Here is a 13,810-nt window from a genome sequence, read left to right on the forward strand (position 1 = left end):
TGACTGATAGAAGATTGAAGAGAACTTGAATTCTTGTCCTATCTCTATCATAACAATTTCACTTCCTTTGGATCAGTCTCTTCATCTAGGTGATTTTCCTTGTCTCAGAGCCATTTTTCTTCATCTAAACCTCATTCTGCTTGTGGAGGTCTACCCTTGGCAAAACCAAGATGGAAATGGTCTATCTTTGGCATTTTGACACCTCTTAATTTCAGCATTTATCCTACCAAGTCCTGAGTTTCCTCTTGCTCCCAAGGGTTTATATGAAAATGGCTAAATATGATGTCTTCCATAAGGGTAGTTGTAATCTAGAAAGTGCTCCAATGAAATGTAAGCCTATTGGAAAAGGAATGGTTTTTTTTAATTTCCAGTATGTGGCTCATAGTTTATACTTAATAAATCCCTGTTGAATTGAATTAAATCACAATTCTGATGTCAAAACACCTGGAGGAATGACTTTAGAAAGTTGGAATTTCTTCAACCATGACAAGTCAGGGGGAAGATGATGGGATCTCTTGTAGTCACTTGTAGTCTCTTGTAGTCACTCATTTTTATATTTCCTTCTCTGTCCACTCATTGGGCCATCTCTAATCACTGACCCATAAAAGATCAGCTGCAAAGGAAGTCTCTAACAGCAGTCATAACCATCCCTATCCTTCCTACACACACACACACACACACACACACAGACACAGACACACACACACACACACACAGACACAGACACACACACACACACACACACACACACACACACACACACACACACACAAACACTCCAAGTTCATTCCTTCCTCCTTTGTGCCTTAGCTTTTATCATCCCCCTTCTCTCTCTTTTATCTTCTCTGTCTCCTTTCTGCATTTTGAAATTTAGTCCATGCTTCAAGACTCAACTTAAGTGTCATATTTTTCAGGAAACCCTCCCTAATCACAAACTCTCACTTATTTTTCTCTCCTCTGAATTTCCATGGCCCTTAGAGTTAGGATAGGATTTCACACACAATTTAGGATTTCATCATTTTATTATTCAATAATTTTTCATTCATGTCCAACTCTTTGAAACATTCATTGTCCAATTTTTAGGGGTTTTCTTGGCAAAGTTACTGAAGTGATTTGCCGTTTCCTTCTCCAGCTCATTTTACAAATAAGGAAACTGAGGCAAACAAGGTTAAGTGACTTGACCAAGGTCATACAGATACTAAACATTTGAACTCAGGAATATGAATGACTGCACTGTGGCACCACCTAGCAGTCTCTGGATTTCATTATCTATCAATGTTGTCTCCTTTCCACAACACTGAATGTCTTTTCTTTCAGGACAAGGACTATGCTTCATACTTCTCTTGCAATTCCTACAATACTTAAAACAAAGGGAATGAATAAATAGTAGATGCTTACAAAGTATTGATTCAAGTTTGGAATTTTCCCTGGGGAATGGGGATTCTCTCCATTACCCAAAATAATCAGTTCACCTCAAAATTCTTAGCATTAATTATGGAGTCCTCCAAGGGAATTATCAATGCTGTGAGAATATACCTTGTGACTAGTCCCACAAAACTATAAATAGGGTAGAGATACTGAACATTAAGTTTCCCAGAAAGAACTGGGAGTCCCTTAGGCAGAGGACACAGGGAAGAATTTAGTATTCATTTACAGAAAGGACACAGTGGTGTATTATGAAGGAATTGTTTTGAAATCAGAGGTCCTGGTTCCAGTCCTGTGCAGCCACTTGTCAACTAGGTGGCACAGTGGGTAGAATGCCCAGGTCTGGAGTCAGAAAAAAATCATCTTCCTGAATTAAATTCCAGCCTCAGATACTTATTATCTGTGTGACCTTGGGCAAGTCATTTAACCCTCAGTTGGCCTCAGTTTCCTCATCTCTAAAATGAGCTGGAGAAGGAAATGGTAAACCACTTCAGTATCTTTGCCAAGAAAATCCCAAATGGGGTCATGGAGAATCAAACATGATTGAAACAATTGTACAAAAATAAAAATAAACAACAACAACAAAAAAGACTTATGAAGAGCCACTCTGAAATGAGGAAGGTTTCAGTTTCCACATCTGTAAAATGGACGGCTTAGACTAGATAATATCTAAGGTGCTCTTATCATGGAATTTAAAAAAAAAAAAAGGATTGGTTTTAGAAGCTAGAGAAAATTCTGTTCAATTCTAGGTCCTAACATATTAGTTATGCACAAACTAAAATGGGCTTTATCTTCTCTCTGTCACAGTTTTCTCCTGTGTGAATTAGGGATAATATCTAAAACATTTATTTCATGCCACGGTTGTGAGAATCAAATGAAATTTATATTTGAGAAACTTAAAGTACCTTATAAATATCAGTTATGATTACACCATAATGCTGAATGAAGGTCTCATCTGGAAAGAAGCTGTGTCCCTATCTATATTGCATTTAGCCAGAATGAGTTTTGCACCCATCTGGTTGGCTTGGCCTTGAATCACTAGGACACAAGGACATTGGCTCTAGGTTTTCAGAGAAGCCTCTGAAGGTGGAGGAGGAGGAGATTCTGAGAAGTCTAGGGAGTAAGTTGTCAAGTGAATCATGAACATGGCTCAAGATTCAGAAGGTATAGTGTGATTTCTGGATATTAGGGGAATACTCTGCTTCCTGAACCTGCCTCACCAGGCCACTGATCTCTGAAATTCCTTTATCAAGGAACAAAACCTTTCATTCTCTAATGAGTCATCAGGTTTCTAGTACAAAAACTAAACAAGATCTATTCAATTCTCACTGATATAAAATAATTTCTATTGAATTTATTTTAGATTTCCAGAGTGAAAATAGTGTAGAGAGAGGAGAATGGTTCCAGGTACCTGAAAGGGGAAGGAACAAATCAGGAGTTGGGGGCAAGTAGAAGAGGGAAGTGCTGTTCATTACAAACCACATTGATTTCACAATTTTGTCTGGTATGATTAAGAATCAATCAATTAAAATTAATAATTATTTTAATTAATTAATAATCAATCAGCAAGTATTTAAGTGCCTACAGAGTGCCAGACAATGTGCTAAGTGTCTTGGATACAAATGCAAAGAATGAAATAATATTCTGCTCTAAAATAAGGAAAAGCCCCTATAGGTCTATGACTGCTATTCAACTATCTTTAGCTCATTCATTTAGTTCCTATTGGTATTGAGACACTAAAGATAAGTCTTAGGTCATAGTCCCAAAAGGTAAAGTGCCCCCTTGGGAGACAGGGACTGGAGATATCTCCCTCATCCTCATAAGTGCCAAAATCCTCTGATGGGTTCCTGTAGGTCACATGGACTCTTTTAATTGACTACTGAATCAGAACTCTAAATATATTAAAGGAATAATTCCTACCCATCAAGTCTCTTCCTGTTGGTCTAAAAGTGTTAATTAAGATGACTTTGAACTCTGGAGATTTGGAGGATTGTTCGAGGAAGTTCCTTTCCCCACCAGGCCCTGCCTTGGGACTTCCTGATCTTATAGGCAAATCTGTCTGTGCTGTGATGGCACTGCTTCTTATTTGAATCTTCTTATTGCTTTGTCTATCTTCTATCTATCTTCTGTCTATCTTCTATCTAATTCATGTCTGCCCTCTGACTCTCTTCCATTTCCTATCCTCCTGCTTGGGAGAATACCTTAGATTAGAATCAAAAAATTGAATCGTTCCTCAAAAAAGATGAGGTGGGGTGGAATTAAGGTATAAGAGGCTAGTTCCCCTATTGAGGAAGAAGGGAAACTTCCAACACCCATATGGGAATAAAGCCAGGGAAAACAATGGAAGCACAGTTTCTGTCAAAGGTCACCAGTTCTGTGACCTGAGCTTGGCTAGCCTCCATGCTAGAAAGGACTTTCATTATGGAAGAGAGATCAGATATGCTCTGCTTGATCATATAGGATGGAATTAGTACCATTATTCAGTGGAAGATTCAGAGGGATAAACTGAGATTTAATGTTAAAAAAAAAACCCAAACCCAACCTCTAAGGAAAACTTAAAACCCAAATTTTCTAAATGATTATAGAGCTATAAAAAGGGAATTGGGTTGCCTCTGAGTCTCCTCATTCAACATCTTCAAGCAAACACTGGATGGCCATTTTGTCTGCTCTGCTAGACAAAGGAATTCATGTTTGGATTGGGAAAGATAGTTTCAGAATTCCCTTCCAATTCTATGATTTTTTCTTCTTTATTAAAATTATTGTACATAACATTGAAGTCTGGGTCTTTCTACAGTGATGCATGAAGCTATTCTCACTCTGGTTATTTATAGAAACTGAGGGTATTGATAGATTTTTTTTCTTTTGCTTTTCTTCAGACTGAACTATCAAAAATTCTTTCTGTAAAATATTAAAGAGTTGGGGGGAAGTAGGAGGGAGAAGTTGTCTTCATTTGAATAGGTCTTTCTTGAGCCACAGGTTATGGATTCAACAGTGGCAAAGAATTAAACTGTTACAGAACCAAGAAAGGAAAAATGGGGACCATCATGGAAAATATTGGGAGGTAAGGAATCTATAGGACATGTTCTGATACATTTTTGTGTCATAGATCCCTTTGGCAGTCTAGTAAAGCCTATGGATCTAGATTCCAGAATAATGTGTGTAAATATATAAAATACAAATGAGGGCAGCTAGGTGGCATAGTGGATAAAGCACCGGCCTTGGAGTCAGGAGTACCTGGGTTCAAATCCGGTCTCAGACACTTAATAATTACCTAGCTGTGTGGCCTTGGGCAAGCCACTTAACCCCATTTGCCTTGCAAAAAAACCTAAAAAAAATAAAAAGGAATGCAAAGGAAGTCAATTATATTGAAATATATTTCTCAAAATATAGTTTAAAAAACAAATTCACAGTCCCCAAGTTAAGACTAAAAGACTATTTTTTACCTTGAGGTACTGAGTTTTCTGAACAGATGGTTTTAGGCCCATGGTCTCTGCTATTATATAGTATCCCAGGGGATGGCACTCATTTGTCATCCAAATGGATCCCTTGACTTCTAGAATTCCTTCCTTCCACAATCTACTCTCTCTAATGGGAGAGAGACTTCTTTGGTAACTAAAATTAATATGTTCTCTGATAGTGGTGGAATATATGAACTTTCTTTTCCTCCTCAAGGCCTGATTACTGTTTATTCTCCCATCATTTCCCCATTCTTGACTCATGAACTGAGTTCTCCTTTTTGTTCTTCAATAGACTAACCAAGGATCTCCACCAAAAGTCACCTCTGGTCTGGTGTTCGATGTTCTGATAATTGAATTTGAGGAGCTAGAAGAGGAGCTAGTAGTTTCCTCATATATTGGAGGAATGACATTCATTAGTAAGGATTTCAAAACTCCTAAAATAAACTGATGGTGTTATTCCTTTTTACCTAATTTTTTTGTCCTTTCTCTTGGATCTAAGCAGAGCTCAGCTCTTGTCAATGATTGAAAGTTCCTGAGTTCTTCAAGACTGTCTGATAACACAAACTCTGGTGAGTCTTCATGAAGGTAAAAAAGCTCCAAGGGAAAACTTTGAGGTTAAATTCTAGTTTTGTTCATCAAGGAATAACCTGGCTAAGTGTGAAGGGGCTCAACATCACCAGGATATAGGAAAGGTAGTGTGATACACTGGAAAGATATACTGGGTGTGGAGATGTAGGGCTTTGGGTCAAATCTTGCCTCTGTTACTAATTATGTGGTCTTGGGCGAATCATCAACTTGCTGTTCCTTGCAAAATGAAAAGGTTGGAATTGATGGCCTCTAAGGTCCCTTCCACCTCCGATGAATATGTTAGTATAGAAATTCATAAAGACTATTTACTAGTCCTAGAGGGGTTGGTTTTTGTTATGTGGTACCCATGGGATCACAGATTTTGAGCCTGAAGGGACCTTAGCGGTCATCTGATCCAGTTCTTCATTTCACAAATGAGAGAAATAAAACAATGGGCAGAAGTAGGATCCTAACCCAGGTCTTGTGACTCCAATTACTTTTCACTGTTATTAGAATGATAGTCAACTAGTCTGAGTCAATCTATTTATCCTGGGAATTGGCTCCCAATGGGTTTTCCAGACAAGACTTTCAGGGGGTGATAGATAGAGACATGATAGAGAATTTGACTTGTGCTTGAGTTCTTCAAGGACAAGTTGACTTTATTGTGATTCCATCTGGCTCTGGCTTCAGGCATGACCCAATTGGATTATCTTGCCTTTTTTTTAAGCCTGGCAAAATGCCTGCTCTTGTCTTCTTCATTCCTGGTCCTCAGCTGGGAAGCATGAGATGCTGCCAACAAGTCCCAATTTGCAGGGGGAGGAGGACAGGAAGCCAGTGACAATAGTCAAGTGAATCCTGACCACAAGTCATAGAGTCACTTTTATTGTCAGTAAGAAAAAGAAATATGATATATAGAGAAAAGGGACATATAGAAAGATGCCAGTGGGTAAGTTTTAAAAGGTAAAGTATAATTTTTTAAAAAACAAGAATATTTTAAAAGCCTTTTCCTATTAGTCATCTTGAATTAGAAAATTTCAACAGCAATTTTTCTCACCCCACCCCCATCCACCCCAATTATGGTGTCAAAATGTGTTAAAGAAATATTTGTCCAGGATATCTTGAGACTGTTATAGTGCTGCAGTATTTCAGGAGAAGGAATAATGTCTATCTGCAACCCAAGAGTGATTCCATGAATAGCAGGGCAGAGCTTCCTCTCTGCCCACCTTGAGAGAATAAGCCAGGTGATAGGGGAATCTCAATCCACAAAGTCTCCAGTATTGGAAGTGAATCACTCTCTCAATGGGGTCAGAGTTGAGAGAGATTACTTTTTCACCCTCCCCCTCCTTCTGAATCTCATTCTTCCTTCTCCTCTACAGGGTGATCCTTTCCCTCTGTGTCTGAAGGGACCAGGCCTGGAACCATATTGGAGCTGCGTCAGAGGTCAGTAGACAGGCTCTCTAGAACACGTTCTCCAGACTGTTTTCCTTCTTCTGAAGACTTGGATGCTAACTTTGTAGAAAGGAAGAAATAAAACAAATATTGATTGCTTTAGTAGTCATAACAAATGGACCCCTCCCCCTGTCCCCCCCAGTACCTCGGCCCTTCCTTAATTCTTCTCCAACCACACAGGCCAAACCAAGTCTAGTCTAATCAATCGTGTCTGTTCTGAAAACTTAGAACCCAATGCACTTGCCGAAGCTCTGGGTTCAAGTCCCAGGTTTCCTACTAATTAAATGATCCTAGGAGAATTGTAATTATTAATTTTTACCACTAAGATAAATGACAAAGTCTTTTTGAATGTGTTTGTGCGTTTGTGTGTGTGTGTGTGTGAGAGAGAGAGAGAGAGAAAGAGAGAGGGGGGAGGGGTGACACCAGAAGGTATTAACAAAGGTTATCACTGATGAGGACAAAGGTTATCACTGTTGGGGGGATAAGACAAGAATGTCCCCAGATGGAAGCTCACCTGGGACACTGCCTAAGAAAGGAAAGAAGAAATGGAAGTACAGTTATTCCTTTCACATTGTGGAGTTTAGGGGTATAGTACCCCAATGATCCGGAGAATCCTTATAAAAGTTTTTGTCCCTCCCTTCACACCAGAGAAGAAATCTAAATTATTATGTAATAAAAATAAAATATGCTCTGATATTATATAATCCTATGTATTTTCTCAATTTCTTAACTTTTTTTTTATATCATCTGGTGGTCTTCACATGTCTTCTGCAGCTTCCTCAAAACTCCTCCCAAATTCCCATTTCATTTCTTATGCTGATCCTCAATATATGGAAACCAAGATAGGGAAAGTCATGATATGGAAGGGATAACTATCTTCTCTCTGATTATTTCCTATTTCTGATTTATTATCTTGGTAACTAAATGCTAAAACCTGGGTTATGTTTCTATACTGTTAAAGGAAATATTGCAAATAAATTTCAGTGCCTTGGTTAAGACCCTAGTTAAGGCTCTCCATATAAGGCAAATCACTTTCTCTGGGTCATCTATAAAAATGAAGTTACTGGAATAGATAATCTAAAATAATCTAATCCAATCTAAGTCAATCTTTAGTGCCTTCCCTTTGACAGTGACAATAACAATTATGCCCTGCAAGGGAAGAGATGTTTTCTTAGCTGTCAACCTCAAAACATTAGGGATATCTGCCCATCTTTGCCTCTTTGTTGGCTGGATCCTAAGCTCTTTATCCTTCTATATCACTAACAAAGAGCAATGGCAGTCACGGTGGGATCCTAGACCAATCTGAACCATTGAAACCACGAGTGAGAGGACTCCTCGTGTGGTCCAGGTGGAGAACTGCACTACCAGCCAAAGTCTAGCCAGTTCAGAGCTGGGAGGGGTGGGTATCCCTGGGCCCCATTGGTGTCCCCTAGAGTAATGTCCTAAACAGGGATCTCCCCCTCTCTGCTCCTCTTTTCTTAGGCTTCCTTCTCAATACTCTTGGGAATTTTCCGCTTAACCACCAGCCAGGTCTATGCATACCATTGTTTTGAAGAATTGGTTCACTTTTTTCCTTGTTAGGGTCTTCTTGTCCCCGTCAGAGATAAAGAAGGTCTGGCTGAGTCGGGGAGATGAACAGGCCTCATCCATACCAGGACCGGGTGCCACTGATAATGTTAGTGCTAGAAATAATCCAAATAATAGTGCAGAGGATTAGGAGAGGAGGTCAAGGGGGAAGAGAAAAGGGAAACAAAGAGTGAGGTCAATGACTAGAAGATGGAAATACTTTCTCTAGGTTTTTGTTCCTAAAATGAGGTAGCATTGAGAAGAAAATTGGTTTTAGTGCCAGTGGACCCCGTGATGATCTAAGCTCTCTTGTTTGTCTACCTGTGTGATCAAGGATAAGACTCTTGTCTTTTGTAATTCATTTTGTAAGACTGGATTAGATGACCTCTCAGGTGCTTGCTAGCTCTATATCCCCTGATTCTATGGGGGGATGTATGTGTGTGTGTGTGTGTGTGTGTGTGTGTGTATGTACATTTGTGTGTATGTAAGTGTGTAAGTGTGTGTCCTAGGGTAGAGGGAATCTTCTTTTCTATATCATGATAGATATTCAAACTGTGTCAAATGCAAAAGAGCCTCTCTCTGCAATGCTGATCTAGGGAATAGCAACCCTGCTTCCTGGTCCTGGGATAGTGAAATGCTCTAGGATAGCTAGGTAGAAAAGAGAAAAGTGGGTGTGGAGCATGGGAAACGATGTGAGAGGAGGGCATTTTGGAACTTATGCTTTGCCAGAGGACCCAGGATATTCTATCTTAAAGGGAAAAGAATGCCTTTCCCTTCCATAGTCCTTGTTCTGCTGACCTCAGGAGGATCTAGTTTTCGTTTTTATGGGATTGTTCGAGGTAGCATAGCAGAAATGGCTCTAAACATGCTGAGAGGAGTCTTGTCCTCTTGGTATCTGATTTCTTCTGTGAACTTGATGTTACTTTATCACCTTATTTACACTTTATACTTATTTCAGAGATCATAGGATCACGGATTTAGAACTGGAAGGATATACACATATATGTATGTATATAAACTGAAGTTAATTGACTTACTCAGCTTCATACAGCTAATAGCAACAACAATGACAATATAACCATAAGTAATAGCAGTAGTAGTGGTGGCGGTAGTAGTAGTGGTGGTGGTGGTAATAATAAGTGCTCGTTATAGTGGTGATAGTAGTGGTGGTAGTAGTTGTAATAGCAACAGTAAAGATGATGGTAGAGTAGTAGTAGCAATGATGGTGATGGTGGTAGTAGTAATGGTGATAGTAATAGTAGTTGTAGTAGTAGTAATAGTGGTAGCAGTGGGTGGTGGTAGTGATAGTAGTGGTAGTGTTGATTAAGAGCTAAGATTTAAGATCTGCTTGCATTATAGTCACACAACTGCCTTTAAGTTAGGAAGTACCTGAGGCTGGATTTGAAGTACAGCTCTCTGTCCACCACTTCATACTGCTTCTCTAATATTAATCTCTGCTCTGCCTACTTCAAAGCTATTGTGACGATTCAGTGGAATAATGAATGTAAAAGTGCTTTGAAAAGAATAATGTGCTATATAAACCTAAGAAATAAATGGTCTTTTAAAACTAGAAATAGCCTGGATCCATAGAAGTAATTCTCTGGGTGAGGGGAAATCTCAGCCTTAGAAAGCACTAGGAATTCAATATGGCAAGGGCAAGTTTGACCCTGGTTGTGGAGAGGACTGTTTTGTGCTAGGAGAATAAGAAAGATAAAAGATGGTCTTGAATGTGGGGTCAAGATCTTCTTTGGGTCTAATATCATGACTAAAGTTGAGAGACAAGGGAAGGAGAAGGGCGGGATGGTATGTCACCAGGCTTCTAGGAGAAGGCTGGTCTCAACAACTGATAAGTCCTTCATTGAAAAGATTATCCACCTTCCTTAAGATTTACCAGGTCACATACAATGCTTTGCTCAGTCTTCCTTGGTCTAAGACATGACTAAAATAACCACCCATCTTTGAACCATTCAAATATCTGGTTCAATTGTCAGAGTTGCCTTTGGATTATTGCAGGAGGACTTGTACCTGGAATGGTTGGCATAGATTGACTGGCAAAGCTCATTTGCTTGAGGACAGATGTTTTTGGTGGAAGAGTCAGGTGTTCAGAGAGGTTGGTGTCACTCATGAACTCATGCTTCCTTGATAGCTGAACAAAAATGCAAAGACAAACATACAGAGTAGGTAAAGATTATGATTGAAGGCAGCTAAATCAGTTTGGGAAGGGGAGGGATTATTGGTCTAGGTCCTTATGGTTAAAGCTACATTAAATATTCCTGCATATAGTCACTTGCCTACAATGCATTGCTCTTTTCCCTGTGTACAGGTCCTTCCTTCCTTCCTTCCTTCCTTCCTTCCTTCCTTCCTTCCTTCCTTCCTTCCTTCTTTACCTCCTTTCTTTCTCTTTTTCTTTCCTCTGAATGAAGGACTCTGGAAAAGACTTAGAAGGGACCTAAAAGCCTGGACTTTAAAGTCATGTAATCAAAGAATGTTAGACTTTAGTTATCATCTGTAGTTCACCCATTCATTTTATAGACAAAGGTAAGGCCTAGAGAGTAACTACCCAATATCTGAAAGAAATTGATCTGAAACTTTCCAAGATCACAAAGTTGATTGTCCATCTTTAAAATGATCCCAGGTCTGGAAAGTAGATGGGGAGGTAGGAATATATTAGGTTTCATGGGAAAGAAAGAAGAAATAACCAGACTGCTTTGGCTCTTAGGGCCCAAATAAAGTCCTCCATCCTCTAACCACCCCCCTCCCCACCAAGACACAAGAAGTTTTAGCTCTCTAGCACTTACTCGCTTCATGTCTGACTCAGCCGAAGGCTTCTCTTCAGCAAACACCACACTACTTCTTTTCATTCTCTTCTTGGACCTACGCAGTTTTACCTCAGGCAGGGTGTTGCCTTGGGTGAGGTTCTCTTCCATCTCTGCTTTTGGAGTCCCTGGTGGAGCTACATCCAGGTCAAAGCTAGAGGGCACAAGCAGCAAGCAGTAAGAGATATTTCTGAAAGAAATAGCATTGAGCTTCCTTGTCCATGCTAGGACTTATTTGTTGGGAGCATTATCAGAGAAATGGAGAAAAGGAGTTACTTAGCTGAATGGTCTTAGATGAGGAATTAAAGATATGAGGACGTGGAAATGGGAGAGTGCTTATAATTGTATTTATGGAGAACCCAACTTAGCTGTTTTAGAGATAATGAATTCAGGGCCTAAATAGGTAAAGGGTTTGCTATGATCCTGAGAGAAAGGATTCAGAATCACAAGGGGAAGCAACTCATGAGTTTATTGGATGTAAGGAAGTATGGTGATGCTGAAATGGAGGAGAAAGGAAAAGTGGTATCATGATAGTAAATATGGGGAAGACTATGGGAAGAGTTGCTCACAACCATTATCATCTTCTGTGGAATGAAAGCATCATTTGTCAGGGGAAGACTGCCATAATATGGATGGCTGATGGGGTGACCATGTAGAAATGTTTATATGAAGTTAGAAGGAAATGGAAATTTCTTGGGGCAAAAAGAATGGCATACCATTAGACCCTTTGAAATGGAAGATGGAGGAATTCTGCTACTGTGTAGGGATGGAAAGGAGGACAGGCAGAGTTTCTAGGCTGATGCAAACTGAACTGTGGATTGGGTATTATGAGAAGAAAATCTGTCAGGGTTTCTAGAAAAGAGGAAAGAATCAAGTTGATAACAACAGCCAACCTTTCTGATACTGTTTTGTTGGGAGTACTGCAATCTGAGCTCATGGAAGTCAGGGAGATTATGGACATCTGTCGATAGGATCGAAGCATGGATCGAGGACGGCCTAGTCTCCTGTCATCAAAATCAGGCTATGGAACAAAGACATGGGAGAAATGAAGGCTATATATTTCAGGCTGAGACCACATGAACAAGTAGAAAAGAACCATAGATATCTTTCAGTCATTGATCATGCATCCTTATAGTGGTGGTGGAGGACAGGTGATGTGAAGCTTGAAGGCAGAAAGCTACCATTGATGGGAGTTAGGAGACTCAGAATTTTGAGCTAGAAAACCCAACAGTATGAATGGAGTCTCATTTCTTCCAATGTGACCATGGTGGCTCAAAGTGTTTGTTGAACAGAATTGATTGACAATTTTAATGAAGAATCAGAATTCTGGTATTTAGGGTTCACTATAGGTTTCAATGGTATGATTATACTTTTTGATTCTTCTAATCCTAAAATCAGAATAAATTCTACTCTGAAGCAAATAATCCTTAAACATGTTTCTAGTTCTCTATTCCCTTTCATTTTTTTTTTAGTTTTTGCAAAGCAATGGGGTTAAGTGGCTTGCCCAAGGCCACACAGCTAGATAATTATAAGTGTCTGAGGCCGGATTTGAACTCAGGTACTCCTGACTTCAGGGCCGGTGCTCTATCCAACTGTGTCACCTAGCTGCCCCTCTATTCCCTTTCACTACTTCTTCTCACCCATCCATCTTTCCATTACTCTCTCACACATACAAACACACACATATTCATATTCTTTCCCATCATAGGACCATACCAACTCCCGGACTCCATATTCCTTTTCCACCTTCACTTTCAAGCTCTTAAAACACTCTTCCATCCGATCATGGAAAGGACGGAGGTTTTCAGATACCCTTTTCTCATGGATCTTGATCCCAGCTCCTAGGAAGGGGATCTGTAAAGAATAGAGAGAGAGAACAGTGAACAGGTATCCAACCACTAACTACCAGGTCACCAGTAATTGATGGACTCTTCCAATGGACTAGCCAGTACCTTAAGGATCATATCTAATTGACCTCTAAAGAATTAGTCTGAGTTCTATCCTTCAAGATCTGGTGACCCTTTCAGGTTTGTTGATTCACCAAAGAAAATAAGAAAGAAAAAAGCAAGAAGAGGCTAGACAGCAGGGAATACATTCAGGATTAAAGCTTATTTGGAGGCTTTTGGATTTTGTTTTTTAAAGCATTCCTTTATATAAATAATAGGAGGCACAGGAAGTCATTAATTAGGAATTCTTACTTCAAAAAGAAAAAAAGAGAGAAAATAAACCCCACAGAACCTACATCCAATGTTTTTACATTTCACATCTCCCCAGAGTAGCATACATTCACTAGAGTAAAAGCTGGCTTTCCTTTGTGCTATGAATGAAGCAAGCAATGACAGCAGCAATCCGTCAACACCTCACTCAGTGTCATTCAAACACCTGCCTCCCTGGGACTGATCTTTCCCAGTCCTCAGAGGTTCCTGACTTCTGCAGGTTAAAAATGTACTTTTTCTGTAAGGAGAGGTGTTCAGGCAGCCTATCAATGTCTGATATGGAGGAAAAGACAGTTCTGTCAGAAGTCTGGCA

At 39.6% G+C, this 13,810-nt stretch overlaps 1 protein-coding gene across 2 annotated transcripts in view; it reads right to left on the reverse strand.

The window, feature by feature from the left end:
* Window positions 1–604: 604 nt before the first annotated feature.
* DOCK2 (dedicator of cytokinesis 2) overlaps window positions 605–13,810 on the reverse strand; it is a 535,580-nt gene continuing 522,374 nt past the window's right edge. The window contains exons 47-52 of one of the 2 annotated variants that reach the window (XM_074212450.1): window positions 12,998–13,135; window positions 12,175–12,302; window positions 11,264–11,435; window positions 10,491–10,611; window positions 8,442–8,581; window positions 605–6,955 (exon numbers count right to left, since the gene is read on the reverse strand). In XM_074212450.1, the coding sequence (XP_074068551.1) occupies window positions 6,908–6,955; window positions 8,442–8,581; window positions 10,491–10,611; window positions 11,264–11,435; window positions 12,175–12,302; window positions 12,998–13,135 (747 nt within the window). In that variant the 3' untranslated portion in view covers window positions 605–6,907. Of the gene's footprint in view, window positions 6,960–8,441; window positions 8,582–10,490; window positions 10,612–11,263; window positions 11,436–12,174; window positions 12,303–12,997; window positions 13,136–13,810 lie in introns of both variants that reach the window. The other variant, XM_074212449.1, reaches the window with a different exon arrangement.

Source organism: Macrotis lagotis, chromosome 1 (assembly GCF_037893015.1).
Source record: "Macrotis lagotis isolate mMagLag1 chromosome 1, bilby.v1.9.chrom.fasta, whole genome shotgun sequence".
NCBI classification, from domain to species: domain Eukaryota; kingdom Metazoa; phylum Chordata; class Mammalia; order Peramelemorphia; family Peramelidae; genus Macrotis; species Macrotis lagotis.